Genomic DNA, 14,267 nt, shown 5'->3' on the forward strand with positions numbered 1-14,267 from the left:
AAATATTTTCAGTGTAAACTTAAAAATTATTACAACCAGATATAAAGTATGTAGAAAAGATAATGGAGCTATATATACAAAATAAAAAATAAGATCATCTTTGAGAACTAACAATCACCAAAATAAAAGCTAGACAGTCGGGGAGAATCTTAAATTCCAAAAATTACGGATTACGGAGGATTTTTGTCATAGCATGGGGTCCCCATTGATGTTATGTTCGAGTCACTCAGATAGCATAAGCCATGGCAAGATTTGTTGAATTACAGAAAATTAGCTTTAAAAAAACAGCACATTTTCTCTCAGCCCCATGGCAAGATGTGTAGAATTTAGGGCTGGGCGAAATATCAAATTAATTTGATTAATTTGAATGTACATTTTTAGGAGTGTTTATGTTAGCTTGTTCTAACGCTGTCTTTTTGGTCTCGTCTCCTTCGCTCCTCTGTGCACCTTCCCATTTACACCAGAGATCTGTATATACAGTGGGGAGAACAAGTATTTGATACACTGCCGATTTTGCAGGTTTTCCTACTTACAAAGCATGTAGAGGTCTGTAATTTTTATCATAGGGACACTTCAACTGTGAGAGACGGAATCTAAAACATAAATCCAGAAAATCACATTGTATGATTTTTAAGTAATTAATTTGCTTTTTATTGCATGACATAAGTATTTGATACATCAGAAAAGCAGAACTTAATATTTGGTACAGAAACCTTTGTTTGCAATTACAGAGATCATACGTTTCCTGTAGGTCTTGACCAGGTTTGCACACACTGCAGCAGGGATTTTGGCCCACTCCTCCATACAGACCTTCTCCACATCCTTCAGGTTTAGGGGCTGTCGCTGGGCAACACGGACTTTCAGCTCCCTCCAAAGATGTTTTATTGGGTTCAGGTCTGGAGACTGGCTAGGCCACTCCAGGACCTTGAGATGCTTCTTACGGAGCCACTCCTTAGTTGCCCTGGCTGTGTGTTTCGGGTCGTTGTCATGCTGGAAGACCCAGCCACGACCCATCTTCAATGCTCTTACTGAGGGAAGGAGGTTGTTGGCCAAGATCTCGCGATACATGGCCCCATCCATCCTCCCCTCAATACGGTGCAGTCGTCCTGTCCCCTTTGCAGAAAAGCATCCCCAAAGAATGATTTTTCCACCTCCATGCTTCACGGTTGGGATGGTGTTCTTGGGGTTGTACTCATCCTTCTTCTTCCTCCAAACACGGCAAGTGGAGTTTAGACCAAAAAGCTCTATTTTTGTCTCATCAGACCACATGACCTTCTCCCATTCCTCATCTGGATCATCCAGATGGTCATTGGCAAACTTTAGACGGGCCTGAACATGCGCTGGCTTGAGCAGGGGGACCTTGCGTGCGCTGCAGGATTTTAATCCATGACGGCGTAGTGTGTTACTAATGGTTTTCTTTGAGACTGTGGTCCCAGCTCTCTTCAGGTCATTGACCAGGTCCTGCCGTGTAGTTCTGGGCTGATCCCTCACCTTCCTCATGATCATTGATGCCCCACGAGGTGAGATCTTGCATGGAGCCCCAGACCGAGGGTGATTGACCGTCATCTTGAACTTCTTCCATTTTCTAATAATTGCACCAACAGTTGTTGCCTTCTCACCAAGCTGCTTGCCTATTGTCCTGTAGCACATCCCAGCCTTGTGCAGGTCTACAATTTTAACCCTGATGTCCTTACACAGCGCTCTGGTCTTGGCCATTGTGGAGAGGTTGGAGTCTGTTTGATTGAGTGTGTGGACAGGTGTCTTTTATACAGGTAACGAGTTCAAACAGGTGCAGTTAATACAGGTAATGAGTGGAGAACAGGAGGGCTTCTTAAACAAAAACTAACAGGTCTGTGAGAGCCGGAATTCTTACTGGTTGGTAGGTGATCAAATACTTATGTCATGCAATAAAATGCAAATGAATTACTTAAAAATCATACAATGTGATTTTCTGGATTTTTGTTTTAGATTCCGTCTCTCACAGTTGAAGTGTACCTATGATACAAATTACAGACCTCTACATGCTTTGTAAGTAGGAAAACCTGCAAAATCAGCAGTGTATCAAATACTTGTTCTCCCCACTGTAGTGATGAGATGCTCGTGTCTCCGTCCAAACAATGAAGTCGTTGTCCCAAAAGCAGGAAGGCAGGCGACAAGCTTAGCGCCAAAATAGGTCCATAGAAACGCATTGGGCCATAGAAACCTCTCGCATCACCTCTTCCACCATGTTTACACACACACACACACACCAAGCCCCTCCCCCTGCCACTCACAACAACAAAGATGAGAGATCTTCCTCCTCTCTGACAAGCGGTTTCAACTTGCTATTTGAATTTGGTCCAACAGAAAAATCGGTCGTATGGACACAGAAACACATTATTTTACTGTAATAGAGAAGTTAACCATTCTAACAACTATTTTTTATGTCTCAACTCCACAAATTGAGCACAGAGCAGACACTACTAAAACAGGAGTATCAATGAACATTGAGGGGTGGGGGGGGGGAAGCAGGTTAAACTGTTTTGATAAAAAATTACATTGTTTGTGGGTCTTTGGGGAAGGGTTATATTTAGCCTATGTATACCTTTACAAGCCCCGAATTCATTCGATTATTGCTGACTGTTTGAAATGCAGTGTATAGTCCCTCCTATAGCTCAGTTGGTAGAGCATGGCTGTTTGCAACGCCAGGGTTGTGGGTTCGATTCCCACGGGGGGCCAGTATGAAAAACGTATGCACTCACTAACTGTAAATCGCTCTGGATAAGAGCGTCTGCTAAATGACTAAAATGTAAATGTATTTGACCTTTAAAAATCGTACAACAAAGCTTATTTAGAGAAAACATTGTAAATAATTTAGATATTAAAATCGGGAATCACCCGATTATTACAGAACATTTGCAGGAAGTGTGGTTTAAAATTGCAATGCTCTCTCCACCACATGGCAGAATTCGCTTTAGAACAGCTACATTTTGTCACTGCGGCCACGCACCATCACCCAAACCCCATTTTTATCCATAAAATAATCCTGTTTGGTAACACTTTACCTAAAGCCTGCCGTTATAATGCATTGTAAGACTTGTCATGCGCACGTATGACCCTTTTGTAATGTCTTATAATCATCTCATAGTGATCCTGACTAAATAACAGCCATTTTGAGTTACATCAATGATTCATCAGGGTAAAACAGAAGACATAAAGCCAGTCTAGTCCAGTCCACTCACCCCAGCAGCAGACTCTATTCCATTGACCACCTCTCTCTCGGACGTAGCTGCCTGCGTCTTAGCCGGGCTGGCCACCATCATTGCCTGAGTTGGGGTCAAGGTGCAGGACGGGGCTAAGCGGGCCACAGCCTGGGTCACTGCAGCGGCCAGCTCCTGGCCGCTGCTCTCCGACGCTGGGTCGTTCAGGCTGTCTGCTGGGGCCAGGCCCTCGGTGGGCTGGGTCAAATCAAACTTTATTTATACAGCATTTCGTACAATAAAATGCAGTTCAAAGTTCTTACTTAACAAATGCAAAGAATACATTAAGACCGCCTAAATGAAGACAGACGGACATAACAGACAGACAGAACAGACAGACAGACAGACAGACAGACAGAGACGGATAGATCGATAGTAGGGCTGCACAATTAATGGAATTCACATTGCACGCAATATTTTGAAATGCCACTAAGCCCAACTTCCGTTTTTCTAGTTTACTCTGTCGTCTCCCTCCTCACCTCTCGTGGCTGCTTCCCACACACCAAGCCCCGCCCCCTGTCAATCAAGCAGCGCAGTTCATCCTCCTCGCTGTTAGATTCACTGTAAGTTATTCTGTTAGGTCAACTAATTGTTCCAAGAACGGTGCTGCTTCCACTTTGTTTCTTAACATAAATCATTCTATTTAAAATGATTCCAACAGTTTAGATCTATATGATCTAGATCTCATATCATGCTGCCCTAATAGACAGAACGACAGATACAGACAGACAGTTAGAGACAGACAGTTAGAGACGGGCAGACAGACAGACAGAGACGGGCAGACAGACAGACAGAGACGGGCAGACAGAGACGGGCAGACAGAGAGACAGAGAAGCAGACAGACAGTTAGATGTGGGCAGACAGACAGACTGAGACGGGCAGACAGACAGACAGAGACGGGCAGACAGACAGAGACGGGCAGACAGACAGACAGAGACTGGCAGACAGACAGACAGAGACGGGCAGACAGACAGACAGAGACGGGCAGACAGACAGTTAGAGGCGGGCAGACAGACAGTTAGAGGCGGGCAGACAGACAGTTAGAGGCGGGCAGACAGACAGTTAGAGGCGGGCAGACAGACAGTTAGAGGCGGGCAGACAGACAGTTAGAGGCGGGCAGACAGACAGTTAGAGGCGGGCAGACAGACAGTTAGAGGCGGGCAGACAGACAGTTAGAGGCGGGCAGACAGACAGTTAGAGGCGGGCAGACAGACAGTTAGAGGCGGACAGAGGAGGGCAGACAGACAGAGGAGGGCAGACAGACAGAGGAGGGCAGACAGACAGAGACAGAGACAGACAATTAGAGGCAGACAGTTAAGACCGGCAGACACAGGCAGAGAGAGAGACAGGCAGACAAAGATGGGCAGAGAGAGAGACAGGCAGACAGAGATGGGCAGACACAGAGTTAGAGACAGGCCGACCGACAGAGACAGGCAGTTACTGACAGACACAGGCAGACACAGACAAGCAGGCAGTTAGAGACAGACAGAGGCAGACAGTAAAACAGTGGTTGGGCCGACTGACCTGGTTGTGTTGTGCTGCTGCTGCCTGGGCCTGGGCAGTTGGAAACAGGCAGACAGTTGGAGAGAGGCAGACAGTTGGAGACAGGCAGACAGTTGGAGACAGGTAGTTAGAGGCAGACTGGAAGACTGTTAGGGACAGGCTGGCAGACCGTTAGAGACAGGCAGGCAGACCGTTAGAGACGGGCAGGGCAGACCGTTAGGGACGGGCAGGGCAGACCGTTAGGGACGGGCAGGGCAGACCGTTAGGGACGGGCAGGGCAGACCGTTAGGGACGGGCAGGGCAGACCGTTAGGGACGGGCAGGGCAGACCGTTAGGGACGGGCAGGGCAGACCGTTAGGGACAGGCAGGCAGACCGTTAGAGACAGGCAGGCAGACCGTTAGAGACAGGCAGGCAGACCGTTAGAGACAGGCAGGCAGACCGTTAGAGACAGGCAGGCAGACCGTTAGAGACAGGCAGGCAGACCGTTAGACACAGGCAGGCAGACAGAGACAGACCGTTAGAGGCAGACAGAATTAGAGACGGGCAGGCAGACAGAATTAGAGACGGGCAGGCAGACAAATTTAGAAATGGGCAGTTAGACAGTTAGCGACGGGCATACAGTTAGCGACGGGCAGACAGTTAGCGACGGGCAGACAGTTAGCGACGGGCAGACAGTTAGCGACGGGCAGACAGTTAGCGACGGGCAGACAGTTAGCGACGGGCAGACAGTTAGCGACGGGCAGACAGTTAGCGACGGGCAGACAGTTAGCGACGGGCAGACAGTTAGCGACACAGTTAGCGACGGGCAGACAGTTAGCGACACAGTTAGCGACAGGCAGACAGTTAGCGACAGGCAGACAATTAGCGACACAGTTAGCGACAGGCAGACAGTTAGCGACAGGCAGACAGTTAGCAACACAGTTATCGACAGGCAGACAGTTAGCGACAGGCAGACAATTAGCAACACAGTTAGCGACAGGCAGACAGTAAAACAGTGGTTGGGCCGACTGACCTGGATGTGTTGAGCTGCCGCTGCCTGGGCCTGGGCCTGGGCCTGGGCCTGCTGTAGCTGTTGTTGTTGTTGAACCAGGGCTGCCAGCTCAGCCTGAGTCAACACAATGGGGATGGTGGTGGTCTGATCTGGAGAGGGACAGGGGAGATGAGACTGCTAACACCAACGATTCTCTTTCCAGTCCTACCACACATCTGTCTAAACTAGTCAATCTGCTAGCCCTCGATGGACTGAATCAGTGCTAGTGTTGGAATGTAACAAATATGTGAAACACACCTAAATCTGTAACGACCCTTGCTGGTTCTACATCAGGGCCCGTATTCATAGTGTCTCAGAGTAGTAGTACTGATCTAGAATCAGGTCCCCCCGTCCAAGTAATCTCACGCATTATGATCTAAAAGGCTAAACTGGTCCTGGATCAGCAGTCCCTGAACACAGGCCCTGGTCCTGCAGGAGTAAGCCTAGTCACCAGTCTGTCTTTCTCTGAACACAGGCCCTGGTCCTGCAGGAGTAAGCCTAGTCACCAGTCTGTCTTTCTCTGAACACAGGCCCTGGTCCTGGAGGAGTAAGCCTAGTCACCAGTCTGTCTTTCTCTGAACACAGGCCCTGGTCCTGCAGGAGTAAGCCTAGTCACCAGTCTGTCTTTCTCTGAACACAGGCCCTGGTCCTGCAGGAGTAAGCCTAGTCACCAGTCTGTCTTTCTCTGAACACAGGCCCTGGTCCTGCAGGAGTAAGCCTAGTCACCAGTCTGTCTTTCTCTACTCACTCATGACAGCATGCCGTGGCAAGGGCCTGGTCTGTCTGCTCTAGGTCTGTCTGCCCGGCTTTCTGTCTGTCTGTCTGCCCGGCTTTCTGTCTGTCTGTCTGCCCGGCTCTCTGTCTGTCTGCCCGTCTGCTCTGTGTCTGTCTGGCTCTCTGTCTGTCTGTCTGTCTGTCTGCCCGTCTGCTCTGTGTCTGTCTGGCTCTCTGTCTGTCTGTCTGTCTGTCTGTCTGTCTGTCTGTCTGTCTGTCTGTCTGTCTGTCTGCCCGGCTCTCTGTCTGTCTGTCTGCCCGCCTCTCTGTCTGTCTGCCCGCCTCTCTGTCTGTCTGTCTGCCCGCCTCTCTGTCTGTCTGTCTGCCCGCCTCTCTGTCTGTCTGTCTGCCCGCCTCTCTGTCTGTCTGTCTGCCCGCCTCTCTGTCTGTCTGTCTGCCCGCCTCTCTGTCTGTCTGTCTGCCCGCCTCTCTGTCTGTCTGTCTGCCCGCCTCTCTGTCTGTCTGTCTGCCCGCCTCTCTGTCTGTCTGTCTGCCCGCCTCTCTGTCTGTCTGTCTGCCCGCCTCTCTGTCTGTCTGTCTGCCCGCCTCTCTGTCTGTCTGTCTGCCCGCCTCTCTGTCTGTCTGTCTGCCCGCCTCTCTGTCTGTCTGTCTGCCCGCCTCTCTGTCTGTCTGTCTGCCCGCCTCTCTGTCTGTCTGCCCGCCCGCCTCTCTGTCTGTCTGCCCGCCCGCCTCTCTGTCTGTCTGCCCGCCCGCCTCTCTGTCTGTCTGCCCGCCCGCCTCTCTGTCTGTCTGCCCGCCCGGCTCTCTGTCTGTCTGCCTGTCTGTCTGTCTGTCTGTCTGCCCGGCTCTCTGTCTGTCTGTCTGCCCGGCCCTCTGTCTGTCTGTCTGTCTGTCTGCCCGGCCCTCTGCCCGGCTCTCTGTCTATCTGCCCGGCTCTCTGTCTATCTGTCTGTCTGCCCGGCTCTCTATCTGTCTGTCTGTCTGTCTGTCCGGCTCTCTATCTGTCTGTCTGCCCGGCTCTCTATCTGTCTGTCTGCCCGGCTCTCTATCTGTCTGTCTGCCCGGCTCTCTATCTGTCTGTCTGCCCGGCTCTCTATCTGTCTGTCTGCCCGGCTCTCTGTCTGTATGTCTGTCCTGTGTCTGTCTGTCTGTCCTGTGTCTGTCTGTCTGTCCTGTGTCTGTCCTGTGTCTGTCCTGTGTCTGTCCTGTGTCTGTCCTGTGTCTGTCCTGTGTCTGTCTGCCCGGCTCTCTGTCTCTCTGTTCTGTGTCTGTCGGTCTGTCTCTCTGTCTGTCTGTCTGCCCGCCCGGCTCTCTGTCTCTCTGTTCTGTGTCTGTCTGTCTGTCTGCCCGGCTCTCTGTACTGTGTCTGTTGGTCTGTCTGCCCGGCTCTCTGTCTCTCTGCTCTGTCTGTCTGTCTCTCTGCTCTGTCTGTCTGTCTCTCTGCTCTGTCTGTCTGTCTCTCTGCTCTGTCTGTCTGTCTCTCTGCTCTGTCTGTCTGTCTCTCTGCTCTGTCTGTCTGTCTCTGTGTCTGTCTGTCTCTGTGTCTGCCTGTCTCTGTGTCTGCCTGTCTCTGTGTCTGCCTGTCTCTGTGTCTGCCTGTCTCTGTGTCTGCCTGTCTCTGTGTCTGCCTGTCTCTGTGTCTGCCTGTCTCTGTGTCTGCCTGTCTCTGTGTCTGCCTGTCTCTGTGTCTGCCTGTCTCTGTGTCTGCCTGTCTCTGTGTCTGCCTGTCTCTGTGTCTGCCTGTCTCTGTGTCTGCCTGTCTCTGTGTCTGCCTGTCTCTGTGTCTGCCTGTCTCTGTGTCTGTCTGTCTCTGTGTCTGTCTGTCTCTGTCTCTGTGTCTGTCTGTCTCTGTGTCTGTCTGTCTCTGTCTCTGTGTCTGTCTGTCTCTGTCTCTGTGTCTGTCTGTCTCTGTGTGTACTCACTCATGACAGTGTGCTGTGCGGCCTGCAGGACAGCCTGTATGGCCATGGCCTGGGCGTTAGCCTCCCCAGTAGCAGCGTGCTGTGCTGCCTCCTCGGCTGCAGCGGTAACAGCCAGCTCCTCGGGGGTTAAACCCGTCACCATCAGGGTCTGCTGGCCCCCAGCGCCACCTTCAGACATCAGCTCTGCAGGCAGGCCCTAGAGAACAGGATGCAGAGAAGGGGAACATTGTTGAGGAGGACAATTCAATATCTTTGTTGTGTTACACTGCCAGGACATATTCACACACCTTCACAACGAAACTCAGAACTGAACTGTACCTCCTGCTCCCCCTGGTTCTGTTCCTCCATGCCCTCCACATGGACCTGTATCCCAGCTGCAGCAGCCTCCTCCAGGGTCACAACCCTTATTGTGCCCTCTGGGAGAGAGTCAGTCTGCATGGCCTCCTCTTCCTCTTCAGCCCCCGATGCCACCGCCTCAGACAACCCAGACATTGATGAGATCTCCTGGAGAACATAGAAGAGAGAAGAGGGAGAAAAGAGAGTGAAGGAGAGAGAGAAGAGAGGAGAGCGAGAGAAGAGAGGAGAGCGAAGAGAGAGAGGAGGAGAGCGAAGAGAGAGAGGAGGAGAGAGAAGAGGGAGAGCAGGAGAGAGAAGAGGGAGAGCAGGAGAGAGAAGAGGGAGAGCAGGAGAGAGAAGAGGGAGAGCAGGAGAGAGAAGAGGGAGAGGAGGAGAGAAGAGGGAGAGGAGGAGAGAGAAGAGGGAGAGGAGGAGAGAGAAGAGGGAGAGCAGGAGAGAGAAGAGGGAGAGCAGGAGAGAGAAGAGGGAGAGCAGGAGAGAGAAGAGGGAGAGGAGGAGAGAGAAGAGGGAGAGCAGGAGAGAGAAGAGGGAGAGGAGGAGAGAGAAGAGGGAGAGGAGAAGAGAGAAGAGGGAGAGCAGGAGAGAGAGAGGAGAGAGAGAGGAGAGGGAGGACAGAGGAGAGGAAGAGAGAGAAGAGGGAGAGGAAGAGAGAGAGGAGAGGAAGAGAGAAGGAAACTTACTGGGCGGGTTGCATCAACATGGTTTAAATTAATCTTAGATTAAGGTTAAATTAATACTAGGATTAATTAAAAACTTGGTTTAAAGTTTGATTAATAGATCAACCTTGATTTAACCAGGTTAATAGTTAATCCATGTTGATGCTACCCACCCATGATGTCCAAAATAATTGATGTGAAAACAATTTTTAGTGCAGAGACTGGCTGTGGGGCTCGAACCAGTTGCCTACCTTCCATGGCAAGTACTACCCACAACCCCAAGTACTACCCACAACCCCAAGTACGCTACCCACAACCCCAAGTACTACCCAGAACCCCAAGTACTAACCACAACCCCAAGTACTAACCACAACCCCAAGTACTAACCACAACCCCAAGTACTAACCACAACCCCAAGTACTACCCACAACCCCAAGTACTACCCACAACCCCAAGTACGCTAACCACAACCCCAAGTACTACCCACAACCCCAAGTACTACCCACAACCCCAAGTACTACCCACAACCCCAAGTACTAACCACAACCCCAAGTACGCTTACCACAACCCCAAGTACGCTAACCACAACCCCAAGTACGCTAACCACAACCCCAAGTACTAACCACAACCCCAAGTACTACCCACAACTCCAAGTACTAACCACAACCCCAAGTACTACCCACAACTCCAAGTACGCTAACCACAACCCCAAGTACGCTAACCACAGTAGAGTTGACAGTATGAAAGCCAGGTGTAATAGTGTCCTAACAGGTACGGAGGGCCCAGGTGTGGGCGTGGACTGAGTAACCATGGTGAAGGCTCTGCCAGACGTCGTCACAGCGTTGGACTCGGTAGTTGCCGAGGACGACGAGGGAGCCTCCGTAGTTCCGTTGTCTCCCTGTGTCGAGTCACCAGGCTGGGCTGGAGGGAGGAGGGACATCCCAACATTACGATTAAAACATCCCAACAGTAGGACTAAAACATCCCAACAGTAGGACTAAAACATCCCAACATCCCAACAGTAGGACTAAAACATCCCAACACCCCAACAGTAGGACTAAAACATCCCAACATCCCAACAGTAGGACTAAAACATCCCAACAGTAGGACTAAAACATCCCAACAGTAGGACTAAAACATCCCAACATCCCAACAGTAGGACTAAAACATCCCAACAGTAGGACTAAAACATCCCAACAGTAGGACTAAAACATCCCAACAGTAGGACTAAAACATCCCAACATCCCAACAGTAGGACTAAAACATCCCAACAGTAGGACTAAAACATCCCAACAGTAGGACTAAAACATCCCAACAGTAGGACTAAAACATCCCAACAGTAGGACTAAAACATCCCAACAGTAGGACTAAAACATCCCAACAGTAGGACTAAAACATCCCAACAGTAGGACTAAAACATCCCAACATCCCAACAGTAGGACTAAAACATCCCAACAGTAGGACTAAAACATCCCAACACCCCAACAGTAGGACTAAAACATCCCAACATCCCAACAGTAGGACTAAAACATCCCAACAGTAGGACTAAAACATCCCAACAGTAGGACTAAAACATCCCAACAGTAGGACTAAAACATCCCAACAGTAGGACTAAAACATCCCAACATCCCAACAGTAGGACTAAAACATCCCAACATCCCAACAGTAGGACTAAAACATCCCAACAGTAGGACTAAAACATCCCAACATCCCAACAGTAGGACTAAAACATCCCAACAGTAGGACTAAAACATCCCAACAGTAGGACTAAAACATCCCAACATCCCAACAGTAGGACTAAAACATCCCAACAGTAGGACTAAAACATCCCAACAGTAGGACTAAAACATCCCAACAGTAGGACTAAAACATCCCAACATCCCAACAGTAGGACTAAAACATCCCAACAGTAGGACTAAAACATCCCAACATCCCAACAGTAGGACTAAAACATCCCAACAGTAGGACTAAAACATCCCAACATCCCAACAGTAGGACTAAAACATCCCAACATCCCAACAGTAGGACTAAAACATCCCAACAGTAGGACTAAAACATCCCAACATCCCAACAGTAGGACTAAAACATCCCAACAGTAGGACTAAAACATCCCAACAGTAGGACTAAAACATCCCAACATCCCAACAGTAGGACTAAAACATCCCAACAGTAGGACTAAAACATCCCAACAGTAGGACTAAAACATCCCAACAGTAGGACTAAAACATCCCAACATCCCAACAGTAGGACTAAAACATCCCAACAGTAGGACTAAAACATCCCAACATCCCAACAGTAGGACTAAAACATCCCAACAGTAGGACTAAAACATCCCAACAGTAGGACTAAAACATCCCAACAGTAGGACTAAAACATCCCAACAGTAGGACTAAAACATCCCAACAGTAGGACTAAAACATCCCAACAGTAGGACTAAAACATCCCAACATCCCAACAGTAGGACTAAAACATCCCAACAGTAGGACTAAAACATCCCAACATCCCAACAGTAGGACTAAAACACAGGTAAAAAAAAATAATAATAACTAAGGCTGTGTTTACACAGGCAGCCAAATTCTGATCCTTTGCCCAATTATTGGTCTTTGGACCAATCAGATCAGATCTGTTGCCAATAATTGTGCAAAAGATCAGAATTGGGCTGCCTGTGTAGAACGCAGCATGAGGGACAATTTCTCGGACCCAAATTAAACAAATTCTATTGCTTATGGAGATTCTCCTTTGCAGTCTAGGACCAGACGCAATCCGTCTGGAAAAATATTTCCTAAAAACCTATGAGAGCAGAAATCTGATTATACATCTAAGGGTTCATACACATTTCGAAAGACGGAATTTCATGACTTTTCCCATGAGCAACAATCGGCAGCGTCTCTATGTACATATAAAAAAGTAAGTAATGTGATATCAACACTGGGAGGCTGCTCTCTGATCCCATGTACCATCTCCTGTTGTAGTGCAAGGCACATAACCCCCCCACAAAGTAGAATACCTGTTAGGCAACTGTATAAAACACATGTTGTCAACCCTCAGTCCGGAGCGCTACTGGGTCTGCTCAAACACATCAGAGACAGTTTTTCAAGGTCCGGTTGAGCAGCTCATTACTAAAATGTAGTTTGAGGGGAATAAAAGCCTGCACACCCATCAGCTCTCCTGGAGGATGGTTGACCACCCATTAGCTCTCCTGGAGGATTGGTTGACCACCCATCAGCTCTCCTGGAGGATTGGTTGACCACCCATCAGCTCTCCTGGAGGATTGGTTGACCACCCATTAGCTCTCCTGGAGGATTGGTTGACCACCCATCAGCTCTCCTGGAGGATTGGTTGACCACCCATCAGCTCTCCTGGAGGATTGGTTGACCACCCATCAGCTCTCCCGGAGGATTGGTTGACCACCCATTAGCTCTCCTGGAGGATGGTTGACCACCCATTAGCTCTCCTGGAGGATGGTTGACCACCCATTAGCTCTCCTGGAGGATGGTTGACCACCCATCAGCTCTCCTGGAGGATTGGTTGACCACCCATCAGCTCTCCTGGAGGATGAGTGGCGCAGTGGTCTAAGGCACTGTGCCACTAGAGATCCTGGTTCGAATCCAGGCTCTGTCGCAGCCGGCCGCGACCGGGAGACTCATGGGCGGCGCACAATTGGCCCAGCGTCGTCCAGGGTAGGGGAGGGAATGGCCGGCAGGGATGTAGCTCAGTTGATAGAGCATGGCGTTTGCAACGCCAGGGTTGTGGGTTCGATTCCCACGGGGGGCCAGTATATAAAATAAATAAATAATGTATTCACTAACTGTAAGTCGCTCTGGATAAGAGCGTCTGCTAAATGACGTAAATGTAATAATGGTTGACCACCCATTAGCTCTCCGGGAGGATGTTTGACCACCCTTGATGTAAAACATTGCAACCAAATACGTTTTATGCCTTTTTAAATAATTTGCTCATTCAATATATCAAAGAAAGATCAACTGGCTATGGTAGGCTACAAGTCTATTTATTCAGATGAAGCAAGCCCACAAATTGTCTTCAGGAAATTTACCTTTTCATGTTAGTCATATTTATCTTAGCTACCTTAGTTCTAAGTGTTTACTTTGAAGGCTGACTAGCATCTATTGAGTTGCAATGTCCCATACATTGGATGCCCAAATCAACTGGAAGTATCTACAAAACACGTTTTGAAGCCGCATAATCCTAAAGAAATTACTCTTCGCGATTCTAATTATTATTTTGAGTCACCGCAATTGAACCAAATCCAAAATAATACAAATGGCGAAGTGAATCTTCATTTCGTCAAGAAATAAATCGTTCAAATGAATCCTTATCAATCGTTCAATAAAGTCAATGAACTTCGTATGGCCTTATTACGAAGTTTTTTTGGGGGGACATGACGAAAACATTAGTACATGCTAATAATAGCGCAAGAGTTAACTAGAGGCTACAAGATATGTTATGAATTGGCTACCTAGTTATTTCTCTGTCTGTCTACCTAGTTCTCTCTCTCTGTCTGTCTGTCTGTCTACCTAGTTCTCTCTCTCTGTCTGTCTGTCTGTCTACCTAGTTCTCTCTCTCTGTCTGTCTGTCTGTCTACCTAGTTCTCTCTCTCTGTCTGTCTGTCTGTCTACCTAGTTCTCTCTCTCTGTCTGTCTGTCTGTCTGTCTGTCTACCTAGTTCTCTCTCTCTGTCTGTCTGTCTGTCTGTCTGTCTGTCTACCTAGTTCTCTCTCTCTGTCTGTCTGTCTGTCTACCTAGTTCTCTCTCTCTGTCTGTCTGTCTGTCTACCTAGTTCTCTCTCTCTGTCTGTCTGTCTGTC

General features: G+C 48.9%; 1 protein-coding gene across 1 annotated transcript in view; it reads right to left on the minus strand.

Annotated features, from left to right (window-relative positions):
• LOC311150241 (host cell factor 1-like) overlaps positions 1-14,267 on the minus strand; it is a 67,818-nt gene that overhangs the window by 8,130 nt on the left and 45,421 nt on the right. The window contains exons 20-24 of the mRNA XM_084187617.1: positions 10,213-10,364; positions 8,749-8,934; positions 8,431-8,626; positions 5,756-5,883; positions 3,222-3,437 (exon numbers count right to left, since the gene is read on the minus strand). Of these exons, the coding sequence (XP_084043743.1) occupies positions 3,222-3,437; positions 5,756-5,883; positions 8,431-8,626; positions 8,749-8,934; positions 10,213-10,364 (878 nt within the window). The remainder of the gene's footprint in view (positions 1-3,221; positions 3,438-5,755; positions 5,884-8,430; positions 8,627-8,748; positions 8,935-10,212; positions 10,365-14,267) is intronic.

This window comes from Coregonus lavaretus (genome assembly GCF_964263955.1).
Source record: "Coregonus lavaretus genome assembly, chromosome: 22".
Lineage (NCBI taxonomy): Eukaryota > Metazoa > Chordata > Actinopteri > Salmoniformes > Salmonidae > Coregonus > Coregonus lavaretus.